This window comes from Hesperophylax consimilis, chromosome 9 (genome assembly GCF_061612785.1).
Source record: "Hesperophylax consimilis isolate HC1 chromosome 9, BYU_Hcon_1.0, whole genome shotgun sequence".
NCBI lineage: Eukaryota > Metazoa > Arthropoda > Insecta > Trichoptera > Limnephilidae > Hesperophylax > Hesperophylax consimilis.
Window position 1 is genome coordinate 19,089,873 of NC_142844.1, and position 26,933 is coordinate 19,116,805.

A 26,933-nucleotide genomic window follows, 5' to 3' on the forward strand; every position below is an offset into this window, starting at 1 on the left:
GGTCTTTGAAAAAACATATATACATAATACACAAATACACACGGGCGAAGCCGGATAGTAATTTTTTTTCCTATTTTGGACATTTTTTATTATATTTCGAAACGAATAAAAAAATTTGGGTTTCGGTGGTAATACAAAACTAAGAAAAAGTAAAAAATAGGTATTAGGGATTTACTAAATCTTGCTATATTATCAAAATAGCAAATATCTTGCAATATTTGAATAAGGTCCGGTAATTCTAAAAGAGATATCTACTTTCGTCAATTGCTCAGTGGTAGGAATCCTGACAAGTGATTATGTTGAAAAACCGGCCGTAAAGCATGCAAAATCGTACAATCAATAAGTTAGTCTGCAATTCACATCGTGGAAATGGATTGCCGTGTAAAGTGTGCTGCACAAGATGGCCGCCAGTGGAGTTTCCCCTGGCGGGCGTTCCGAGAACTTGCCAACCTTCACCCGTCCTCCCCGCCCTCCCCTTTCAGTGGCATTCCGTTACCTCTTGCCCGTGATGTCGGTTGCCCCCTTCGCCCCTGACCTTCAAAGGAAAACTCCCTCGGGGGATTTTGCACCGAGCCGGAGGGAATGGGGAAATGCATGGAAAACGTTTGAGTAGGAGTCTAAATAAATATGCCGCTATCTTATTTCTGCTTTTTCGAGAATTGATCACCCGATGTCACGATTCTGTTTTTATACATCGCACCTGATGAGCGTATTAAGTGAGGGATATAATAATTTTTAAATTTAATGATAATCGTATGTGAATTTTGATAAGCCTTCAAAATGGTGGACTCTCTCGTTATTTTCCTGAATCATTAATTGCTCTGCGAATCAAAACATTGCTTTAAATGGCTTTAGCCCTATCTGGTGACCAGATCTGAATAGCCAGGTACTTCCCGACCTTCTTCCAACACCATCGAATTCCCATTCCTACTCCCTTGAGCCTTGCAACATACCCGGTACAGGAGATAGTTGGCAGATAGACAGTTGGCGTATTATAATTATGGAATTTAAAATTTTTACTGTGTAACCTTTTGTTATATTATGGTTTTTAGATACACCGAACCCATGCTGAGGTGTTTTTGATTAAATATCGTGAATTGCTTATATTTTCATACTAATGGGATATTTCACCATGTTCATGCTTATCCATAGGATAACATATATTAATAAAAAAAAAACAAATAAATTCTCACAATAGGTAAAAAACTCAAATAAATTTTCCGGTATATAGCCATTTGTTATATACAGCCACTTGTTATATCGATATATAGCCACTTGTTATATAAAGCCAATCGATATATAGCCACATGTTCGAATACTATAAACTCGTACTCTATAAAGAAATAGATCGAAAATATACGTCATCCCATGGATAATCTATCAAAAGAATGGTGAAATTCTCCGTCAATAATATTGTAAAATATTATAAGAAAGATAACAATTATATTAAATCATTTGTATGAGATTAACATTAGTATGGTTCATTTTCATCTTCACTCTTCTATGGAAAACCTCCCCATTTATATATTATTTTATTTAAGTGGATTTTGAAGAGATCTGTACCAAAAAAGGAATTTCCTTCAATATTGGCAAATATGTTTTAGTGATTTAATACAGATTTCTTCATTGACCCAGTTGAAAAATATTGTTTTTAGGTAGCTGCTTTCATAGTAGATTTTCTGAATGTGGTTGATTTTTAAGCGAATTTAACCAAATAATTGCAAATACGGCGAAAACGGAAAGATTTGAAATGGGTAAATTCGAATGTTTTGTGTAAATTTGGATAAAATAAGGGTAACAAATAAATAACTACTATAAACAATGTAAAATATAATACCGAAATTCGAATCAATGTCAATCCCGTCGTCATTTGAGAATGTTTTTTTTAAAGAAAGACAAACATTCAAGGGGCCATATTTGATAACCTCCTACTATCATCACGATAAGCGGACAATGTGGCTTGTGTCGCCAAGAAATCGACCTCACGACGCCTGTGTTAGAACCATAAATATCCAACACTTACTCGTATAAAATATCGCAGCATGATGGTGTTAATTTTCATCCCTTACAACGCTTGTGTCGCTTTAATTTTTCTCTGTAATCATGTAGGCTTAGAACAACACACGCCACCTCACGTAAAACGCACTGCTATAATAAATATTTTATGAAAAGGGTTAGATTAAATAAAATTTGGCATGAAATACGTCTGTATATCTAGTCTGATTTTTTGCGAAGTGTCTCCAGGATTTGACTGGCCAGACTCGCCTGGTTAGAACAAAGGTATATTATATCGCTCACGTAGACGGCCGCGGCGTCACTTCCCCCTACAGCACCAGTTCCAGCACCAGTAACAGTAGCAGTAGCAGTTAGTACCCAGTACCCAGCGCTGCTGACGCCGGTAAAAGAGAAAGTTTTATCGATCTCCTACGCCCTCTGCGTTCCTCGCCGCTCCGCCCCTTTCACTTTTACCGTTGCCTGTCTGTGTCATACCAATGGGTCCACCATCACCGATGCAATTCGGATGCTCAAACTGTTATCATTTTATATTTTTTTATTTATTTTATTGGTAACAAACAATTTCCCTTTATGGCAGAGCGATAAGTAGCTACTTAGCCACTTGACGTGAAGGTCGCTGGTTCAGAAACCCGCTGTAGCAAATGAGTATAAAGGATTTTTCCACACATAGAAAAATACATACTCGTAGATCCGTTCGACATGCAATACCATAACCCTTTTAGGTTTATGTGCAATACCGCTATGCGACAATTTTTTCTAAAATGATATACACAAGCGCCAGCTTCTATAGAAGAGGAACATTATATTTTTATACCATTCGATTCGTAATCATTTTCTCTGCGCATCCACAATTCATTTCAATTTCAATCACGGAAAGCCGAGTATTTTTTGTTTGCAAAATTGTTATTGTTATAGCCATAGAATAAATAATATTTTTTACTCTACGGTTATAGCTATGCATATTTCATATAATAGCTCCCAAAGAAAATACCGCATTATATGCTTATGTGTCGTGGTTTTTTCCCTGTCTCCTGATCTATTTGTTTCGTGTAACATTCGAAGAATTCTATGCTGAACGATGGTATTTGTACCTCGTTCTAATAATTTACTAACCGAACAAAAAATCTCTTCAATTTAATGGGAATAGAATAGACATCTTATGTATGATTCTGTAATGCCAATGAATGTATGATATTAAACGCCACGGTCTCTGGGGTCTATCTATTAGATTTAGAAAGGAACCTTTATGGAAAGCCATATAAATTTGTTTTCCAATAAACAACGATACATCCTTACAAAAATGTAACAATTGAAATTTGTCGGTAATGTGAGAAATAGAAACGCCGGTGCTGACTGAAAACCTTTGCAATTTTCCGAGAAATACAAAATGATTTTCTGTAATAAACTGTAAAAAATGCCTAAAAGTTGTGGAAGCAGAGTGTCTAACAGACGCTCCCGCACTTTTCCCTCTGCGGGGCTGCGGGGCGCAGAGGTGCAAGGGGGTGCACCGCCCCCGCATTCCCTCGGAGTTACTTCCACGGTGCAGTGAGAAAAGCTTTTCCCTTGCGGCCGCCGCGATAACCGTTGCGCCAGTCTGCTCTCCTGGCATATCCTGCCGATACCTCGTACCTCTACTGCCTCACCTCTCGGTCCTTCCGCCTTCCCTGTACCCTGCACCCTGCTCTGTGATTTCATTATTTTAAGTTGACCCGTGAGCGTGTGTGGTGGCTTAGTGCGTTTTATCGTACCATTTCAAGATGCACTATTATTGGGTAAGAATTATGGCTTAATTTTATTGTTTTAAATTGTGTTTATATATAAAAAAGCTTACAGTTTGTGAAAAGAGTGTGATATTGGGGGTGAAATGTCATGATCTTAAAATGCTTGAGCAGACTAGTGATAAAAACAGATCAGGCATGTGGATTGTGATTACATGGTGATTTAATAATATTTTAACTAATAGGTAGCGATTTTTAGCTATGTGAGATTAATACCTGATAAAATTATGTATGTTTTATTTACTCTAATAATTTATTAGAAATACAAATTTTTAGTGATTTAGAATCGAAGTGAAAGTTTACTGGTGTTATTACAAACAAAATATTTATTTATTATTATGAATTGAAGGATGCTGATATCATAATTTATTTTAATATTGCTAAATTCACTGTATAATTTTTGTATAAACATTAATTGAAAATATTCGTTTTCGTTTTTTGCTCTCATTTGAGCTTCTAGATATTTTATTGATATTAATTTTACGTTGGTGCATACAATGTTGTAATGTATCTTTGGCATCGTTGGAATAATTTATATTATTGTTTGTACAAAATAATATATTATGAGTAATGGTTGCGTAGCAACGCAAGGCATTAGCATAAAAGTGTGGATAACTCTTGCATATTCATATATGTTAATGGCAACCCTCCCCCTGCCTAGTGCGAGCGTCTTTAGTCTAATGGGGTGAGTGGCCTCCCTTACGCCAAAACTATACTGCCCCAAGCTTTCCAGCAGTCACCACTGTCTGCGTGACTCAATAAATAAAACAAACCATCCTAGCTATTTCGAGCCGTGAGTGAAAATGATGGAGTCATTTACACGGCGATTCAACCCGATTAGTACTTTTGTATTACACCTTTTTGTCAGTGTGTTTTGGCAGTAAAGGAATGCTTGCCGCTTTTCACGTGCGTGTCGATATAATCGCGCGCACGCACCGTGAAAACCTTTACGAGTGTGTGTTTTGTGCGTGTATTGGCGAAAGTCGGAACATGCGCATTTTCTTCAATCGGATCGAGTTGAGCCTCATCTCCGCAGAGACAAGTCCAAAGTCAAGTTGCTACACACCCCCCAAAAGGACTGTAGATGTCACTGCACTGCTTGGAACGTATGAAAATAGATGATCAGGGTGTTTTTACTCGGGGGCTGTGTTCACTGGTAGGTTGTTGGCTCGGGGGGTTGGTCACGTGGTCTATTATGGTAGTTGCAATGGGATTGTTCCGATATCGGATTTTCACTTTCACTCCGGGTTGAATGCACTCTGACGGAGGATGACGTCCCTCCCTCTCTCCTTCCCCCTCCCCTTCATGCCCTGGCGGCACCACCCCACCCACTCCCTTAGCCCATCAGAGAATAGTGGGGAGGTAACAGGCTGGTTTGTTTTTGGTAGTAATTTAGTTACTATTACTATTCCAGCCCCTGTAAATTAACATTATGGAACTGTGTTGTTATTTCAAACGTCAAAAGATAATAATGATAAATAATTAACTAGTAGTTCTGTGAACTGTAGTCCTCGCGCCCAAAAAATATGTTTCTAATTTTGCTTATGTAATAAATAAATTGAAAAATTCCCTCAGAAATTATAAGACTTTTGAGTAGTAGGTACTTTCATAAATACCCTCCTTCTTAATTATATACCATATATTATAGTTTTTGTAATATTTTATTAAATTTAAAATAGAATTGAAAAATGAATATCATGACAGTAATTCTTTTTTCATGGAGGTAGGTACCTACCATGATATTGAAAAAAATCGAATAAAAAGTTAAAATAAACACGACGTTTTCACATTTAAAAAAATCTTTACTGAAGCATTAAAACGGCCACACGGAAACATAATCTACAAACAGACAAAATTCATAATGGTCGAGTTAAAATAGGACTTCGCTAAACTCAGACAACAATATTTTTTAATGGTAATGTGATAATATTTTTATTATCATTAATTTATTTTCCACTAAATAAAAAAAAAATGATTTGATTTGTTTATTTTTAAAAATCGTTATATTTTAGTTTTTAAAGTTTTTTTTCCACGATCAGATCAATTATAACATAAGTCTACAATGTGTAGATAGGTACTTAAAAAGGTTATTTCTAGGAAAATACAATATTGCTTTTGGTACCTATTTCACGATTTATCAAGAGATTATGGCTAGCGTAACATTTCAGAATCGGTAGGTACCTACCTACTTAAAGAAATTATTTTTCAAGATGGGCAATAAATTCTTCATCATAAATGTATATTTTTCAAAGTGTTTGCCTAATCAGATCAGTTTCTTCGGCTACCGATAAATATAAACATTGTTTTACAAAACCGTTCCCTCAAGCCACTTGCTAAAATAACCTTATTCCCTGAAGTTATCTACTTATCTCACGAAATACGTATGTAAAATAACAGATTAGTTACAGCACGACCATACTTGAAGTCTACGGCCTACGGCCTACGCAAAACAAATGCTACGATATTTTGGTGACGATGAAATTACAGCTTTACGCAGAAAATTACGGTGTTGTTTAAAATAAGAAGCGTTTTCAAAAAGAAAATCTGCAAAAACTTTTGTTCGTGAGATAGTTTTAAGTGAATAATCAGTCGGGGTCCATATTTTTAAAAACAAATGCAATTAATTAACTGTTAGGACGGGTTGTTTCGGAGAATTTGAACAATTCATCAAATTTCAACGTTCATTTTCGGGTTCTGTGAAAGACTTATTCAAGTTCTGTTTTTATATCATTGTAGGCTAGTTGCTTGATAAAACTGAAATAAAAACAGAACTTGAAAAAATCTTTCACAGAACTTGAAAATGAACGTTGAAATTTGATGAATTGTTCAGATTCTCCGAAACAACCCGTCCTTAGACAACATGAATAATAAGATAACCTAATTCAATTTTGAAAAGTCATCTTTATTTAAAAAGAAGTCGAAAATTGGGAATTTCGACAAAAGAGAAATATGTATATATTTTTAGAAAAAAAAGTTTTCTCAGAGCGAACTACCAATACATTGATAAGTACAAATAAACAATAATTCTTAATAAAAATGTATCCGAAACCTAAAAACAGATTTAAAAAAATTATTAAACACGCTTTCAAATTTTATTATTAGAAATAAACATAAAATTTGAAAAATATATATATTTATGCAAACACAAAAAATGACTCACTGTGCGTTTTTTTTCTAAACACTGAACAATATTAACTGAAAACGAAAAAACACTCATTTTTTTAGACAATTGTATGAAATAATTATAAGCAATAATTAGTCGCCCGAAATATTAATACAAATTGAAAATATCTTCCTAGTGAAAATAAATGCCGCCAACGAGAATTGAACCCATGCCTTCTGATGTCCGGTCATGTGCTCTGTATCCAATGAGTTATGTCGGCTTATTTTCAACCCGCCAAATGATTCAATATGTACTAGTACCTCAATCAACAATTACTGCTTATTATATTTTTTCCACCTGTAAACAACCAACTTTATTTTAGTAGGAAAGGCTTTGTTAGTGCTAAATTTCTCACTAGATGGCGTCGAGACATGATATCTTCATTCATTGGTGAAATATTTTTGACTTGTCAAATATTATTATTTTTTAATGATTAACTAATGTTTATAAGACTAGGTTTTATGCATAGCATAAAGGAAAACAAATAATTATAAGCAATCATTCGTCACCCGAAATATTAATACAAATTGAAAATATCTCCCGTGATATATATTTCACATACTTAATTTATCATTAAAAAAATAATTGTATTATGAATAAAAAAAATTACGAAGTTTTATATGTTTTTCTCAAATTGCGATCGAAACCTTTGGTGTCATATAGATGAACATTTGAATTATTCTGTGGTTAAATTCTGGATTTGACTATAAAGCGTAGTTTTTCTCTTTCTAACACCGTTTATATCATATTTCTAAACATGACACGTAAAATAGACACAGCGATTTCTACGACACCACGTGAGCTGTTGCAAAAGCGAACAAATTATTCTGAGGGGTTAATCAAAATGTTAAAATATAAGACCCACTGTTGATATATACAAAATGATATTTACAAAAATGCATAAGTAATACCTAGGCAAAACTTTTGATAAGAAACAGAGAAAAAAAATTGTGTAATGGTTCGTACCTACCTAGTTATGTCACTGTTACATAAATAATAATAATAAAATTTATCAATTTCTATAACCCATAAAGCAAGTAAATAAATTGATTTTTGAAAATCGGAATTGGCCCTTTCGTAGACCCATACAATAAACACATAGAAAATAAGAATAATAAAATAAAAAGTTTTTGGGTAGATACATACTTCTCTTTGTGAAAACGCTTCTCAACTTGATCAATGTTCCTAAAATGGTTATTGTTGACAAACTAGAGACACGGTTAAAAAAATGAAGTAAATTTTTTTTCTAGTTCTGATCATCGTAGGTAAGTACTAAATATGTGAAATTTTAAAAATATATTTATCTACGAGGTTTGTGGTATTGCTTGCGAAGATAACATTCACCTGTTCACAGGACCGCCCCTACGAGTACAAACATTGGCCGTTGTGTCGTCACGAACGCCCTACTGGTATAATATTTATATCGTTGTAGAAAATACTTTCTTCAACATTGAAATAAATTAAAAAATTCAATATTTGCGTCATTCGTTTTTTTATTTCGACAGTAATAAAAAAGTTAAATTAGCATACTTGTTGACTGATCGTAGTAGAGTTCCCACAGTTTTAACTCAACCGTTTTACATTTCGTCTGTCTGTAAATTGGTTTGTATGTTCCGTTTTCCGATTCATGTTGAGCAAAGATTCTTTTTTTCTAATTTGAATTCGTCGTATTTGTTTGGACTTTCTTATTCGCATTACTTTAATATTGTGATGTTTATTTCTTATTTTTTTAGAATTTATTTGAATATTTTAAACGTTCTACAAAATAAATATTTTAAAATTAAGTAGGTAGGTATTTAAGTACCTATTTTCAAATCTTCTAAAATGATATCAGACGAAATATTGTTTTTGATTTATTAAAGTAAAGAATATTAGGAACATATTTTTTTGGAACGCGAGGTCTACTTTTCACAGTACTAATAGTTATTGTTTTCCCAGGATGGCACGGTGAACATGGAAAAGATGACCGAGGCGCAGAAGACCGCCTACCTGGAGGCGCACGTGGCCGTGCAGCAGCATATGGCGGCAGCCGCCCAGGCGGCCCGGCGCGAGGCCGCGGGGCCCGCCCAGCCGGGCCCGCCTTCGGCCCCCGCCCAACAGCAGCAACACCACCATCAGTACAGCGCTGTGGGATCTCCCATCAAAGTGAGGCCTCATTCAACCACTTACTGGTTATTGGCACCAAATACTGTACAATAATCATAACGCCTCCAACTTCTGACATTTCTCAGTTGTCAGAATGATGACAGTATGCTACATTAACGCCTGCCATTGCACGAATTGTGAGACTTCTTTTACTCTCATACATTTAAATGGATTTTATGCAATACAAGTGAATGCTGCCAATATTTTACTGGAGTTGGACGTATTATTAATATTCTAGGGTATTTGCTGGCTCACCCCGTTCTGCATTCAATAATGACATGATCATCACTCATCGCTCACCTCAATCACGTATTATAATATTATATTAGCACCAACTCGTGGAAAATCACGGGATATTATTATTCCAATTTTTAAAAAGGCCATTAAAGTATTTTTTTGTTAAAATATCATATTATAGGTAGGAACATACTTTATCTTTGTGTACTATCGACTTAAAACAAATCAGTTTGATGATGTATTTTGAATTAAAATCGAAAATTAAATTTTGTATTTAAAAGACGTGTTGTGCTATGTTTTTATTATTGAACCAACGCTTTGGGTGGCATTGCAGTCATCATTGGGACAGAAGATAGAATACGGCTGATTACTCCGAAAATCAAACACTCGATTATCTCAAAATACCTATACTAAATATATTAGATGTCATAAACGTGTCATTTTCCAGGTTCCCCAGGTCAGTTCAAGCACTGGGGCCACAGACAGCACCTTCACAGTTCCTGATGACGTAGGACTTGGATATGAAGGAGGCGTCAGGGTACTTCAAAGTCTTGGAAGCTGGTGAGTCCCTACGACTACATCCCAAATTTAACCCTCTCTCATCTCATCATTCCCCTTGTTCTATAACTTGGCATCGTTCTTGAGAACCTCTGCAGATATCTGCATACCGAAAACAGTTCACATGGAATTAAGATCACTTAGTCGTTGTAAACAGTTGTTTGTTCGTTTGCGTGCAGTCATGTTCGGGAATGATGACGAATTACCGACACTATCGATAAAAGCCTGTATCTATCGACCGTGCTAAATAGCCAGGCGTCCATGTCCTGCGCTACTTCGGCGGCCTTCGTTCATTATATGCCCAACCTCTGGAGTTGCTTCTTCCTACTTTACCCAGAGCGGTCCACTGGACACCCTCGACTTCGTGGAATTCGGTCTTCTTGCATTCTGAATACTTGATCGAGCCACCTCAATTGCGACTTGTGTATGAAGTTCAAGGGAATGATATTAAGCCCATTTCTCCTTCTAAATATTCCAAAGTAACAAATATTTACTATGTATTCGCTTAATTGGTAAAAAGTAGTTAACAATAATATTCAATGCCCAGAGTTGCTAAACAAGATTCCATTCAATGTACCTGCGCGTTCAACACGCTCTTGTGTTCTGTTCAGGGTTAATCAAAGCAAAACAAACTCTAAGCAGAATTCTTGCCTGAACAGACTATGCAATAATTTAAACAGCGTATTATCCAAGGTTGATATTTTCAGTTGCGAACTTACCAAATACAAGAGGTCCATAAAATAATATTTCTCTGATGGTTTGTGAATAATGTTTATGTCTCTATTGTTTATATCTCTATTATAATTTGATTTATATCTACAACCTCTCTCCATGGCTATAAATGTATTGTTTTGTACATTTTTCGTTTTATATAATATTTTGCTGTGTATTTTTTAATTCATATTATTTCCTTTACTCATTCCATATTATGCTGTCTCAGTAGAGGTAAAGTCCATAATTGGTTTTGTTCCTCCATAAAGGAGGAAATCCATAATTGGTTTTATTTTGACTATATAATAGTTTTGTACAAACTGATTAAATGAAAACTGTCGATTTCCCGAAAATTAATAAATAAATAAATACTGATATCTTCTAGTTCGCAGTCTATGAATTCAATACGCAATGTCAAGTTCTCAATTAAATTCGTATTAAAATCCTCTATTCCCAATCAAAACAACAACAGAATTGTTTCATTTCTCGTCATTGTTAACACGAATTACAGAATTATTCTAGAAGAACACCATTGTGTAAACGTCGTATTTAATTCCTCGTTCAATGCCGTAAAATAATTGTGTTTTTTAATTTGTTTTGTCGCATTGTTCTAGCGAACATCAAAAAACTAAATTGGTTAATGTCCGTTTATGTCTGAAAATAGATAAACAACTTAATAATATTTCCATAATTATAAAATGTGAGCTATATCTTGTTATTGCTATATTTCAATGATTCTTGCGGGTATTGCGGGAATGCCAGAAATTTTATAGAAAGGGGTTAACATTGTTTTAATTAAAGCCTTTTGTAATGAACGACTTAATTAAGAAAACTGGTAGTTTTTACAGTTCGTTTGTTGTTCTCTGTAACGCTCGTCTATTGAATAATTTGCCGACATTCGTGTTTAAAACGGAATATTCGAGACACAGATTCACTCCTTCCTCTTCAAAGAACACGCTCATTAAAAACCATAAGCCCTGATATAATGAAAAGTTGTCAATATTCCTACGATATTATGCGTTATTTTCTGAAAAGTAAGGTGCTCAAAGCACCATAATATTTAACACTATCTTTATTGTTCTATACGTAGACAATAATTTTCGGCATACTAAATTAAAATATACTGGTACATTATGTAAAAGATTGGTTCATGTTTTATTTGGTTTCGTACAACAATTAGTTTTTGTCTTGCTATTAAACATGCCCTGGTTATGTATGACATGTAGAATTATTTTTTTGTCTATTTTTATTTTATTAATTTAAAGCACTTAATTTTCCACCTATTACAATAAAACCTTATCAGAAAATGAGTTCGCAGATAGGAGACTTTACACATGAAGGTTTTTTTTAGGATTTTTTTTTCTAGGATCCCATCCACGGAAAAAAATGAGAATTGCTGATTTATTAAAATCTCGTTAAAAGAGTGAGGACAGGCCATTTCCTAGTAAAATATTAGTAAATTCAGAATATATCGGAACAATAATACGGAACAATAAACGGAATAAATGTAATGACGAAATGCGAAAATATTAGAATTTTTATAATTTCGTGTTCCGGCATCCTCATATAATATTCGTGTTTTACTGATAGTTTGTTAAGAAATCTTTCAATTCATTCAGGCTTGCAGTCCCGTTTTTAATAGGAATACGAATAATTCGACTAGATTTTTAATACATTAGTAATGTTTTATATCAGTAATTTTTCTCAGCGTGCCACTATTTTACGGACACCATGTGCGCATACATATTAAATCAAACAATTAAGATAAAGAGTTAAACGGTACAGAAAGCAAGCAAGGGGAAGAGATGTGACCCATCCATGTGGAGGGTCGCGAATGAGTTTGTTATTTATTACTACAACACGTAAAACCTTTTAATTTTATTAATTACTTATAAATAACTACAATCATGTACTGTACACTCCTCTTCCAAACATAAGCTAACGCTTCTATGGAAGTTAGTTTTACAATCTCTTTATATGTAGAAACCTAATGTAAATACGTTTTTATATGTAATTTCTTTATTTTTTTAAAAATAATTGTAAGTTTTTAGGTGTTTTTGATTACACTATCATTTAGTAAATTAGTCATCATTATGCTCGTATGAAGTAAATCAAACATTTAATTGTTCTAGGTCCCCGGAGGTATCCTCTAACATCCCCCGACCCAATCTGATCCCCTTCACGGAGCCGTACGCCGAGGGCGGCAGCATGAACCCGGCCAGCCGCCTCAAGGCGCTGCAGGGCGGCGCTGTGGGCGGCCCGGGGGCGGGAGCTGGTGCGGGCGGAGGCGGCACCACGCATCGCAAGCACACCACCAACTCCAAGCCCACAAGCTCCAACAATGATGGTGAGGAAATTACATTAGATTCCTTCTCCTTGTACTAAATTCTACAGGTCATTTTCATTAAATACGAGTACATCCACTTGATTTTCGATTTTGTTTTCTTGCATGAATTAATAAAAAAAAGTACTTCCTGAAATCCCATTTAGCTGAAACTCGACAGATAGACTCTTGTCGATGACAATGCATCCTATCTACCTTTGGTAGGAGTCACGCACACCCACACGCACTAACGCATTTCTCTGAAATTGTACTGATAGATAAATCTATGAATCTATAATAAAATTAATCTCGGTTCCATTCAATTAGGATTTGGCAAGGCCGCATAGTAAGTGTTCGAAGATGCTTTGAAAGGGAGATATATAAATACGAATGTTAAAGTTCACAGCAGTTTAAGAGCCAGTCGCTGGGGCGGAAGGTTCAATCTTCAGTAAAACCATGTTTTTATCAGTCGAAATTTTTAAATTGGATGCTAGCCGGGCCAAGAGACGGCGCAACTAATTCGAAAATTTAAAATAGATGTATCACAGAAAAAAAAAACTTTTATTTTTTTTTGGTATAATGCGACGCTATCAATATATTGTGTTCTGATTCACGATATTACTTATGTGAGTGTTGACTATGCAATATCCACCTAAAAACTGACGGTTTCTTAGAAAAACTTATAAAGTACACTTAGAACAGTTGTTTTCTGACATGCTTTAAATATTTTTTATTTTAGAATCATGTTTTCTAGCGAAAGTATCGCAAACTGAACAAGTGATTACACTGATTACAAATGAACAGTACTTTGACTAACAAATCGACCTGCAACTCGATATGTTTGTAATTTTTATTTCTTGCTAGAGCAATCCTGATGATTTACAAAACTCGTTTTAGGACAGGAGAAACTTACAACATTTAAGTGAGAGTTGATAGGTACAATATAGGCTTTATTCAAACTATTTGTCTAGTTATTATTTTCTATCTCAGCCTAGGTATTACTTTCTATCTCAGCCTAGGTATTATTTTCTATCTCAGCTCAGGTATTATATTCTTTCTCAACCTAGGTATTATTTTCTATTTCAGCCTAGGTATTATTTTCTATCTCAGCCTAAGTATTATTTTATTTGATTTCGAAATTAATTTTGCTGATTTTCTAGTTTTTCTCAGAAACATATCTACTTATGGTATTCAAAGTCTATTCCTTTTTATTTGCAAGATAGATCACAAGAAAACTGTACTTCCATGCGTTCTGGATGTGATTTTTCACAAAAAACGGCGCTAAATAAGTTATCCAATTATTATTTTTATTGGTATTAAAACCTTTTTTGCGCTTTTTTCGTTAATTGAATTGAATTCTCTCTAATAATGTTTTTAGATGTTTTCTGTAAATGATATTTTTTACGAATTTTTCAACGTATGTTTATTATTTTCAGGAAATAAAGCGTTCGAATGCACAGTCTGTGGGAAGGGGTTGGCGAGAAAAGACAAACTAACTATTCATATGCGCATACATACAGGTAAAATACAAATTATTCATCATTACAAATATATACCATATTACCTTTAAAAAACCTGATGCTTTTAAAATTTAAGAAAACTTATTTCACACACACTGAATTACATTTTTGGGACATAACCAATGCAATTTTAGAGGCGGGTATGGTTACCGTCGCCCCAAATACCATTCATTCAATAACCAATACCTCTAAGTCACCCCAAATGGTTCAATACGTTTGATGACTTAGCAGGGGTTCCCGGGTTCGTGGGGTGAGTTTTGTCCAGGTGTTGGTGGCAGATGCGTCTTTCCAATGGAGGGCCGGATTTGAACTGACTGGTGGAGGGAGATCTTGTCCTCTCATACCCTTTTCCTTTCCAGACCTGCCCCTCCTTGCTCTACTTCATTTCCTTTTTAAAAAACCTCCACACAGCATCCCCAAAGATGTAATGTAAAAAAACGACCTCAATTTCATAAATACAAAATTTCCACATAGAATTTAAGTCCAATGGGCTATGGGTATTGTACGATTATTGTATATGTATAGTTTGTTTGTTGACTCATCCCATGGCTTTATTTGCAGGAGAAAAGCCGTACATCTGCGAAGTGTGTAACAAAGCCTTCGCACGCCGGGACAAGCTGGTCCTTCACATGAACAAGCTGAAGCACATCACGCCGTCCAACATCGCGCCACTGGGCAAGAGGAGCATCACAGTCACCCGTAAGTTGCAACATTCAATGTCACAACGATAGCAACATGTCATGTCACAACGATAAAAACATGGCATTTCACAACGATAACAACATGGCATTTCACAACGATAACAACATGTCATGTCACAACGATAGCAACATATCACGTCACAACAATAGCAACATGTCATGTCACAACGATAGCAACATACAAAAAATTTATCGCAATATATATATATATATAATACGTCCATCAATATCAATGGTACGAAACGACTGAAAAAACCAACAGTAGTTTCTATTACCTGTTCAAAGTTGAAAATAGGTTATTTTCACAAACCGTGCACGAAAACAGGTAACATTTATGGAAAATTAAAGGTTATTTATTGGATTATGATTATCGTATTATATAAATGTAATTTTAGTATTTTCTTTCATAATTATTGACTACAAAAACGATAGAAACACACATTCTTTTGACGGCCGGCATAGTCCAGTGGTAACGCATTGGACTGCCATTCCGAAGGTCGTGGGTTCGAACCCGGCGTGCGCAAATAAATTTTATTTGATTAATTTGTGTTATTTCACAATTAATTAATTAAAATAATATATATTATATTTGCGGCACGTTCCAGAGTGGAAGATACTACCAGTATCGCCCTGGTGTAAGACCACCATTCAGAATTGAAACGTTGCTCCAAATGGCTTTAGCCGTGTTTAGTGACTAGATCTGAATAGCCAGGTACTTCCCCACCTTCCTCTTTCCCTTCCCCACTTACCTTCAGCCTCACAACATCCCCCAATTGGGGATGCCATAGTCTCACTGGCTCCAGACGGGAGCAGTTGGGACTCTTGTGAGGTATTCACTATAAAAAAAATAAAATAAAATCTGCAATGGTTCTAACTGGCTACAACGTCATTACGACGTAGAAAACGCCACTGTCTGCTGAGACGGCTGTCACCAACGTTGCCCGGCGTGACGTCTACGCCTCCATAATCGTAAAAAAATTAACACGTTGTTTTGGCGGCAAACCGAAAATGGCACATTTTAAATCGTTGTACAAATTTTTTTCGTAAACATAAAAATAAGACTAAAAATACTTTAACGACCGTATTTATTTTTCTAGAATTAAAAAAAAAAACACTTAAAATACTCTTTTTTGTGCGGAAATGGGAATGCATAGAAACAAATACTCAAATAATTTGTTACCATTTCGGGAATTGAAGTTTTTTTACTTTATCATCATAAGAACAAATTTTTCCTTTTTTTCAAATATCCATTGGAAGTCGTCCCTTTTCCCTCGCGAATAAACCGAACCCCTAGTTCATGGGTACTCATACTAGATTTTAGAAAATATCGTAAATCATTCACTCAATTCATGTCCACTACCAGATTGAAAGAAAGTATTACGGTCGCTTGCACCAATCGAACTGAGTGAACCGAATTTGGCTTAAACACCCAATATTTTTCAGCTATCATAGTCATCATAATGTTATTTTATTCATCAAGTAGAGAACAAGCCATCACAGCGTTTGAAAACGTGTAAAATGCTCTGTAACAAGACCTACTAGAAGATATAAATCTTTGTTTTTTTATGTATCCATTCATTGTACAATTTGTATTATGTATCAGAGCAACAAAAAGGCTGGATATCTAAACCTCCACTCTTTCGTTGCAGCGTTGAAACTAGAAGATGTGAAACCTCTAACCATGAATCACGGTACAGGCGGCAAACAGCAACAACAGCAGCAACAGCAGCAGCAACAGCAGCAACAGCAGCAGCAACAGCAGCAACAGGAGGACACCAAACCCAGCACGGCGGATATGCAACAGCAACAGGCGCAGCAACACTCAGCAGGCAACTCACATCAACAGCAACAGTTGCAGGTGAGAGTTTAAAAAAATATTTCCACTAAGTACTACAGTTAAGTTTCCACACTATCGTTAAGCATTTAGGCGAAGTTATAAAACGATAGTCGAGTTTGTTCTACGAGTATTGTGCGCCAGACGGACGGTCGTCTACCGATAAGAGAATTTGAGAAATAATGTTTCAGCAGCCTTTTTCATATTGGATAAACGAAGAATATGGCACCAACAAATACGCAGTTTAATTAAATAATTTTTACTTTGTTCAACTTCTTCTTGGTAGACCGTATCGCAACGGAGAAAGTGGAAAAAAACGATAAAATTCCACCACGAATTTGCAGTTTCAAGAAAAGAAATACTGTATAATGTATTAACAAATTAGCGTATTATCTTTCGTGACAGTTGTGCAGATATTTCGATCTCAATAGTTCACACGTCGAGATTTAAAAATAGTCAAATTTCAAACTGTGCAATTTTCACGTGTTTGGGAGTTTTACTGCTGCGGTACATAGATTTTAATGGTTGGAGCTACATTTCGCATAAACATTCTCGGTTGAACCTGTAATATTCAAATCGTATTAAATTTAAAAGACGATACGAATATAATGTAACAATCATTCTTGTTGTTTTGCTGGTTCTCGGCGACTCTCACCAATTTGAAATCGACATTTCTTTTGTGGTCGTCTGCCAATCTCTCCTGTTGGCGACCTCTGGTTGCTTTTTCTCAATCAAGAGCTCTATGGCATGGCCCATCAATTCTCGATGTGTACCCAGAATTTCCCAATTTTAGTTTGGAGATATCTGTTTCAGTAACCGTTTTTTGTTGTTGTTAAAACTACCGCCAGTTCAACGATTTTTCTCATAATTCTAAAAAATAATGGCCCACATCTGAAACTTTTTTCTTGTCCCCACTCCATTCTCTCATTAACAACATAATTGAGAACATATCTAATTAGGTTACTATTGATATAGCAAACAGTATATTACATCTGTCAATGTCCATTATAATTGAGAGAAAGTTTTATTTGTTTTGTAGTTGATCACGGTCACGAATTTCGTTCCCCTTGGTTGATGAAATATATTTTGACGTAAATGTGTTTGAATTCGATCTGGGTATTGTTGTTATTGCAATGTTTTTGTAGTCAATGTCGCAAAAGAATAATAATTAGCTCTTGTAAAATATTCTGTTTGTTTCAAAATAACTGTTTCAAAGATTGTCGGGTTAGAAAATCTACTGGATTAGTGATAAAATATTTTACGTTTAATTTATACCTAGTAAAGATTTTGTGGGATTAAAAGTCTTGTGTAGGGGAGGACAGTATTTAAATTATTTCCTCAACATTAAAGTCTTTCCCCATATAATAATATTATTTGCTGATATGAAACGGCTTTTTATCAATAACACTAAATCAACCATTTTCCTACTCCTTGTTGTGTTAAAATATGCTTGGCTTGTGGCTGCTGATGTGCTTTTAACCCTTTGACAGCGCCCGACTATAATAGCAGTTCACGAAAATTTTTGCTTATTTTACAGTGTACTGCAATCTATTGGGTGTTATAATGGTATTATTCAGTTATTTTGTGGTAGTAAATCTACATGGGGGTTAAGGGAGAATATCAAAACTAATATCAAAGGTCGATTAAATGACAAAAAAACACTCCTGATAAGAAAAGTTTACTCTTCTAAGAGAGGGGATCTTTACTATTTGTAATTTGCCCACATAAATATATAAAAATTTGTATATTTTTTGTTCAGTATGATTTGAAACCCAAATAAGCACGATAGCCAAACCCTATATAGTTTCTATTCTACTAGCTGCACCACCACGCCGGCTCCAACTCCATGGTGGTGAGCTGGTCGTGCGAGCTGTGCGGCCGCATGTTCAGCACGCGCGAGGAGTGGACCGCGCATGCCAAGTCCCACCTGGGGGACAAGATGCTCCTTGGCCAGGGCTCCAGCAGCGCCAGCCCCCAGCAGGATGGCAAGATGCAGCAGCAACAGCAGCAGAACCACCAGGTATTAGGATCTGGATCTTACTTTTGGAACGACCTGCGCAACACCACGGCGGCCAGGAGGGGATCCTGGTTGTGTTAAAACCTCAGAGCCAAAAGAGGACTTTGCTGTGTCAAGATCAAAGAACCAATTCTGTCTTTCGTGATCGGGGAACTTGGATCAAGACTTGTTTCTTTCCTCCCTTATCCTTGTTAAGTTGAGACAAAAGAAGCAATTCGTTCTTCTATGATCGAGGAACTTAAATCAAGACTCGTTTCTTTTCACTTGATCTTGGTTGCGTTGAGACCAAATAATCAAATCTTTCTTCCGTAATCAAGGAACAAAAATTGTTTCTTTTCACCCGAATTTTTGTTGTGTTAAGAATAAAAAACCTATTCCTTCTTTACTAACCGGAGCGTTTATGTAGATCAAGATCCTGATTGTTTTGAAACTAAATAAACGATCATCCGTGATCGAGGCATAAGATTTGTTTCTTTTCGGCAAAATTTTCTCTGTCCTTCATCTCCATTTGAACCACACTCTATTTCAACAATATCCGTATTGTTTTTTTCCAAAATTTGATGTTATTTTCTAATACTGTATTTCATGTGTAAGAAATGGTCAAACTCATTCTTGATCTGACGCTTCTCATTGGGGGTGTGTTTTTTCGTAGTTTTTCATGTTTTCATTTTGAACACACCATTTTCAAAATAATATATTGTGCCTCGAAAGATCGCTCATCTGCATGCATGAATGTTGTGTGTCGCACCATCTTACATAATTGCACCACTATCATTTGTAAAAAATGTCTATTTTTGTAAGTAAGCCAACTGTAAGCCAATCATGTCCAACATGTATTTTAAAAAATTTAAACGATAATTATATTTCCTATGCAGCCTTGATAATATTATTGTAAATTCCTCGAAAACAGTCGAATATGAAAATAATTAAGAATATTTTTACTAATCTGTTCCAACAATTGGACATAATTGGTAGAATTCTTCCTTTTGTACAAAATTACAGAAACCACTTTCTTGACAATAAACTTTGCTGGCCATTATCAGTGCTTTAAGAATTTAAGCGAATATTCAATGCATAAGTACCTTGAAATGTACATTGCAGATTTATATAACATAATTAAAAATGAATCATAAATAATATACAGAATATCTATTTTTATATTTATTACGTTAATAACAAGATCATAAGCGAATTATTGTAATAATGCTCCAAAAATGCATGAAATCAACCATAAATATTTGTAATTCATATGGCATTTGATACGTTAAAGAACTCACCTGGTCTGGTTATGCCAAGGCATATAACCAAAGGCAGCAGCCGCTCAGGATTGCATAGTTGTTGAGAGTAGAGTAGGAATTAAAATCCGATGAGATCTAGTGTTGGAATTGTTATGATCAGATAGTTGGCACTTTGGCTGCGCACGTGTGGGTGTCCGTGAAGGTGGTAATGTGTTCTCAGGCTCGGCTTCTGTGCTCCCAGCAGCAGCAACAACAGCAGCAGCAGCTGGGCGGGCTGGGCGCGCTGGGCGGGCTGGCCGTGGAGCAGGCCTACTTCACGCCCGCCTACTCGCACGCCGTGCACGTGCCCGCCCACCAGCCGCACCACCTGTGCCTCATGTGCCGCCAGGAGTTCTCCGGCAAGGCCGAGTTCATGTTCCACGTGCGAGGCCACTTCGAGGGGAAGGTCACGGACCTGACGGCCGCCGACATGCTAGCACGCAGCCTCATGGACAACTCGGGACTCTGCACGTAAACGTAAGGCATAAACGTTTAACCACCCAGCGTTGACTGCACAGCATATTATAAGACTGCGGAGTTTAACCACCCAGGGTTAATTCTGCGTATAAAATAGCAGTGTTTAACTGCGCAGGGTCAAGGACTATGCACGTTGGGCATTGACGTTTACCCGCCCAGGGTCGACTACTCGAAAGACAACGGTGTTTAACCACACTTGTTTGATTTTACGCATATGAATGCGGTGTTTAACCATACTGGATCGACGTTTCGCTTAAGACAGCGGTATTTAACAGCACTTTGCGCATAAGACTGCGGTATCTAATCACATAACGTAGGGTTAAATTTGCGCATAAAACTGTGGTGTTTTACATCCTATGGCGGACTTTGCACTCTGCGCAAAAGACAGCAGTGTTTAATCATACTGAAATGCGGTTTTTTACTGTTCATGGTCAACTTAGCTCACAAGTCAGCCAAGTTACGTGTCAGGGTTATTTTTGTACACAAGACGGGGATGTTTTACATCTCATGGCGATGGCAGTCTACACACTTAAATTATCAGTGTTTTTCACCGGGTTCAAATGACCGGTAATAGCGCGATACACTTGAGAGCCGCGGTTCTTTTCCCGTGATTCATGGATCGGCTCGCAAGTGAATAAGTGCCATAAGGCATTTACTGGTGTCTGCCGTTTGTTGTGGTCCCCGTATTACGATAGTTACATACCGCCTGCCGCACACGTTACATGCACTTAAACTAACAAGTTCGAATATATGTGATTATTATAATCGGACTGAAAGCGGAATAAAAAACCAGAACAAAAATCGATAAAATAGCACCTGATTTAACACTGTTATTGTCATAAACAAGGATCTCTTCGAAAGATTATTCTTATATATTATATATCTGAAGTTTCTAAGAAATTCACGAGACTTCAATCAATACTGAAACTTTTTTATAAGGCTGGTTATGAAATGTATAATTTGATTTAAAAACACCCAACGATTCTCGTAATATAAATCCAATTAATTTATATTGTAATGTAAATAAAGCCCTTGGCTTGAAGGTAATTTCTTTGAGTGGAAAACACAAAATGGTGTGCAAATGTCCTAATTAATACGATTGTAAATATAATTTAATTATGTATTATCAGTGACTGAATCGAAATCAAACTCATTTCGTCCTTCTGCGAGGGAACTGTCAATAATTATACAGTGCTCGCTATTGCAACTACTGTACCAATAATTGATTTAGTGTAGGCGGAATGCTATGTATTTTAATTGTCATTTATTTTCAGTACATTTTTTAATAAAATTTGTTAAATTAATTTAGTTATATTCAATGAGAAAATTTTTCTACATATTCCTTTAGTTGATGGTCAGAGAGTTAAAAAATAAAATTGCTAAAATCCTACGAATAGTTGGAATCAAAAATAAATGTGTTTGTATTGAACGCAAAGAGTTAAATATTGAAAAGTACTATCGGTATTGAGGTAATGTTGGGGGCTTGTGGGAGATGTTAGTTGAATGTTGTAATTGGAATGTGAAATATATTACTTAGGTTTGCTGAAAAGACTTTGAGCTTCCGGCTATAGGTGGGGACACGAATGCAATATTAAATAAATAATAAACGTTTTTCGGTTGACGCTCTTGGAGACGCCGTTAGATTCAATTCAAATCCTTAGATACATTGACTTCTTATATCAAATGTAAAAAAATAAAAATAAATAGGAATAGGAATGAAGTAAGATAATTATGATTGGAATCGACAAGAAAAAGAACTGCTGTTTATAACAAAAAATCATCGTTCGATTTTAAAACGTCGATGACCACTCTGATCAATATAAAATTATTAGAATTAATTATTTATTTATTTTGTTAACTGATTTGAAAAGTAGGTATCGATATGTCAGAAATATCGCCTTAAAAATAATATGTACATAAAAAATGACTTAAGAAATTACCTGATATTTTTTTACTACTGAAGAAAGTAATAAGTAGTTACGATAATGTTTTAAATTGTTCAAATCATAAATATATATCTACGATTCAATAATATGTCATTATTTATTTACGATTGAATAATATGTCATTATTTATCTATGTTTGAATAATATATCATTATTTATCTACGAATGAATAATATGTCATTATTTATCTACGATTGAATAATATATCATTATTTATTTACGATTGAATAATATGTCATTATTTATCTACGATTGAATAATATATCATTATTTATCTATGATTGAATAATATATCATTATTTATCTATGATTGAATAATATATCATTATTTATCTACGATTGAATAATATATCATTATTTATCTATGATTGAATAATATATCATTATTTATCTATGATTGAATAATATATCATTATTTATTTACGATTGAATAATATGTCATTATTTATCTATGATTGAATAATATATCATTATTTATCTACGAATGAATAATATGTCATTATTTATCTACGATTGAATAATATATCATTATTTATTTACGATTGAATAATATGTCATTATTTATCTACGATTGAATAATATATCATTATTTATTTACGATTGAATAATATGTCATTATTTATCTACGATTGAATAATATATCATTATTTATTTACGATTGAATAATATGTCATTATTTATCTACGATTGAATAATATATCATTATTTATTTACGATTGAATAATATGTCATTATTTATCTACGATTGAATAATATATCATTATTTATCTACTATTTGCTAATAAATCCTGAATGATGTACATTTTCTTAAGTAGGAACTATATGTATTAATTTCTGTTCGTTATGTAATGTGGTAAAATGTGATACTATTCATTTTAGCTCTAAGAAATATAAAATAGGTTTTTTTTCTTTTGCATTCAAATTCATTTGTTATAATAGCATATTCTTTTTAACATAACATCAAATTTGTGTCTACTCTGAGATCTAAAAATTAATATATAATTTGTAAAATATAATATCATTGATTTCAATAAGCACTAAAAGTCAGTCGAAATCATTTGAATTTTATTTATAAGTGGGTAACTATACTTATTTAAACATATTCTTATCATTATTTTTCTTGAATTTTTATTGTGTATTTATTTGGTTTTGACCTCAACGCATCTAGTCCATATAAATATTTAATCTATAGCGTATTATTTTTAATACAAAAATGAATACTTCATATAATGTAATAAATATTTAAGCTGTAGCTTATCTTAATGATCGTTGTTGTAAATTATTTTTGTTAGTTTGGATATTCGATAATAGACTTATGTATGCCATCAGCTCATAGCTCAAATAATCAAAATAAAGATTAAAAAATGAAAAAAATTAAAAAGTGTTTTCATATTTTATAAAAATCCGTGTTTCTATCACCATATTCGAGAGGTATTTTTTCACAATTTTACTGGTATTAGGATTGCATTCTGACCATTTCCAGAAACACATGTTTCTGTTTAGGCAAGTTTTAAAATGTAAAGGTATTGAAAATACAGCTCTCTTAAACCATGGTATTATTATGGAAAAGGTAGGTATTTTCTGCAGTAATTTCAAGAAACTTTTGAAATTGTCGTCGATCTACAATATACATCATTACATACACTCATTACCATCTTCCTACATTTTGGAAAATTGATCCATCGTAATTATCCACGGAATACATCGATAAATTCCATGGAGGTAGCAAATATCTTCTGGTTGTTAATATTATTTTCACTTAATTATTATCAATAAAAACATTACTACATAATAAAGGTAAAATAAAGAGAGAAAAAATGAAGGAAGGAAAAGCAACGTGAATATCGCAAATTTGCTGATTTAAATGTAAAATACTGAATTACAAAATATGTTCTTGTAAGGTTAGTCGAAATTACTATTTCTTTTTTTAGTAAAAGTTACCAAAATTTTAGTACATTTCAAAAACAAAAAAAAAATGATACTTGGTTTGGTTGAGTATTGAACCTTCCTACCTAGGAAGTGAAGTCGACAAGTCTACCAATCGAGCCAAATCCCGATTGGATAAGACCGACATTTATTGCATATATTAACGGCGGTAATGTCATTTCAGAGCAATGCGTACATGTCTACATTGAAGTGGGTTAATTGAATTTCCCAGATTTGCAATGATTCACGAAAATAAAAATGAAATTCAAAAAAATATATTTAAAAATCGTTTGCACTACCGCGGATTTCAGCAATTTTGTAATGTAATATATATAATTGTGTACTTGAAATTGGATAAAACTATATTAAAGGGGTAAACAATCAAAAGAGTGGGGAAACAGAATACAAATATGGATAGTAAAACGACATTTTTGCTCCAAGCGAAACAAATCTGTAGTGAGATCACTGAAAATATTAGTTATTTCTCAACAACATAAGAGAAAGTCTCAACTGATATTGGATGCAGATTCACTGTCTTAATGTCGGCAGTTGGCTATTGAGATATTCATTAAATTTAATTGATTCTTTAACGGTAGAAATACATTAATTACGTTTGAAAGATGAGGCCCGTTAATTTGTTGCTTTGTATTATGAAGCTAAGCATTACTGACTGAATTCGAATGTCCGTATAAAGCCTCAATATAATGATTTGGAATAAAGATTACTTGGAAGAGAAATTTTGAAGCTAAAAATAAGTTTAATCTTAAAATCAAATTGGTGTAAAAGTGGGGGGAAGTCAACAATCCACTGAAAAATTCACTAAACTATGTAGATTTAGTTTTAAGTTGAAGCAAAAAGTGTCCACGATAATTATCATCATCACCTTTCATACACAAGTACGTCATATGAACTGTGTTCATAATCATTAGTCACGTGACCTATTAGTAATATAAACAATTATTATGGTGTGATAACGCAAAATAAACAAGATATTTTGTTGAAATAAATGCTTTTGTATAACACAGCATTACATTGTAAAAGAACACGACTAAAACAGCGCGAATATCTTCTAGGTTTGTTCCAAACGTTAAAAAGCAGATACGATTAGGATAAACACATTTTAACATAATGTTTGTGTACGACCTATGTATTACTTTATGTCTAAGGAACTGAAAAGAAAAATAAATTACAATAACGAGATACACGGACACGGAACGAGAAATTCTAAGCAAATTAGATTGCCAACAAGAAAAAAAACAAGCACCCAAAAATCTCTGATGTACCAGGCCGTTCAACTCTATAACAAAATCCCGAAGGAAATTGCTATGATAGAAAATATTAATAAGTTCAAAAATGAATTAAGAAAATATGTCTATCTCAATTATTAATGTTTCTTTTTTGTGACTTTATTGAAATATTTAAAGAAAGATTATGTTTGCCAAACAATGTACATGTTTATATGTATATAAAACTATTAGCACACACGAAGATGTGAGCTAACTTAAGATTAATAAAAATAAATAGACCTGGGGAACAATATCGCCAACCGACTTTTCGAGGACGTTGAAAAGTGGGTTAGGGAAGGAGCTATAGAAAGGATCTTGATTCTCCTCCATATTAAATTAGAAAAGAAAGACGTTAACCGCCAACTCATTACTAATGCAATCCATTTAACATAAAAAAGACGAAGAAACTACCCATTCTCATGTAGACAAATAACAATCAACTAATGGCGGTGGAAATCTTAAATCATTGCCCATAGAGTTAGGTTAAGTTACAGAATGGGTTATCTAGAGTTTGGCAGCCCGTCAAAACGTGACATGAGCCAGTTAACATTTTCCACCATGCGGCATTTGGCATCGCGACGTCTCGTGACGTCCTCGGAGCGTCGCGTGAACCATGAACGTAGAACGTAGCAGGTACTGTTCAGTTCATGAAGGTTTGGCACTGGTCCGTCGGTTAGCTGGTACCAGCTGGTCCCGGCGTCGCCCCGCCATGCCACCGTATTTGACTTAGTTCAGTGCTCCAGTACTATCGCCACTCTCTAAACGCGATGACATGAAAATCACAGCTGCGCGATTTGCACGTTTTTTCAGCGGTGCGCGGGGCCGAAAACCAAACCGACAACGTTCATTGTTCGAAGTTAAAACGAGTTTTAAAAATCGAATAAAAATAAAGAGTTTTCCAATAACACAATATTTTTTTGTAAAAAAAGTGATTGGTGTTGTTCGTTAAAATACAGTTCAAGAGTTTTCGATTTGTTACTTAATGAAAGTATTTACCGTAATTAGTTGAATAGCTACA

At 34.6% G+C, this 26,933-nt stretch overlaps 1 protein-coding gene across 2 annotated transcripts in view; it reads left to right on the forward strand.

The window, feature by feature from the left end:
* The window catches only part of LOC149421012 (uncharacterized), a 40,056-nt gene extending 17,300 nt beyond the window's left edge, over window positions 1–22,756 (forward strand). Inside the window, exons 3-10 of one of the 2 annotated variants that reach the window (XM_089635328.1) lie at window positions 8,896–9,102; window positions 9,788–9,900; window positions 12,741–12,955; window positions 14,368–14,451; window positions 15,013–15,150; window positions 16,802–17,010; window positions 18,806–19,006; window positions 20,483–22,756. In XM_089635328.1, coding sequence (XP_089491454.1) covers window positions 8,896–9,102; window positions 9,788–9,900; window positions 12,741–12,955; window positions 14,368–14,451; window positions 15,013–15,150; window positions 16,802–17,010; window positions 18,806–19,006; window positions 20,483–20,755 — 1,440 coding nt within the window. In that variant the 3' untranslated portion in view covers window positions 20,756–22,756. The remainder of the gene's footprint in view (window positions 1–8,895; window positions 9,103–9,787; window positions 9,901–12,740; window positions 12,956–14,367; window positions 14,452–15,012; window positions 15,151–16,801; window positions 17,011–18,805; window positions 19,007–20,482) is intronic. The other variant, XM_089635327.1, reaches the window with a different exon arrangement.
* The last annotated feature ends 4,177 nt before the right edge of the window (window positions 22,757–26,933 follow it).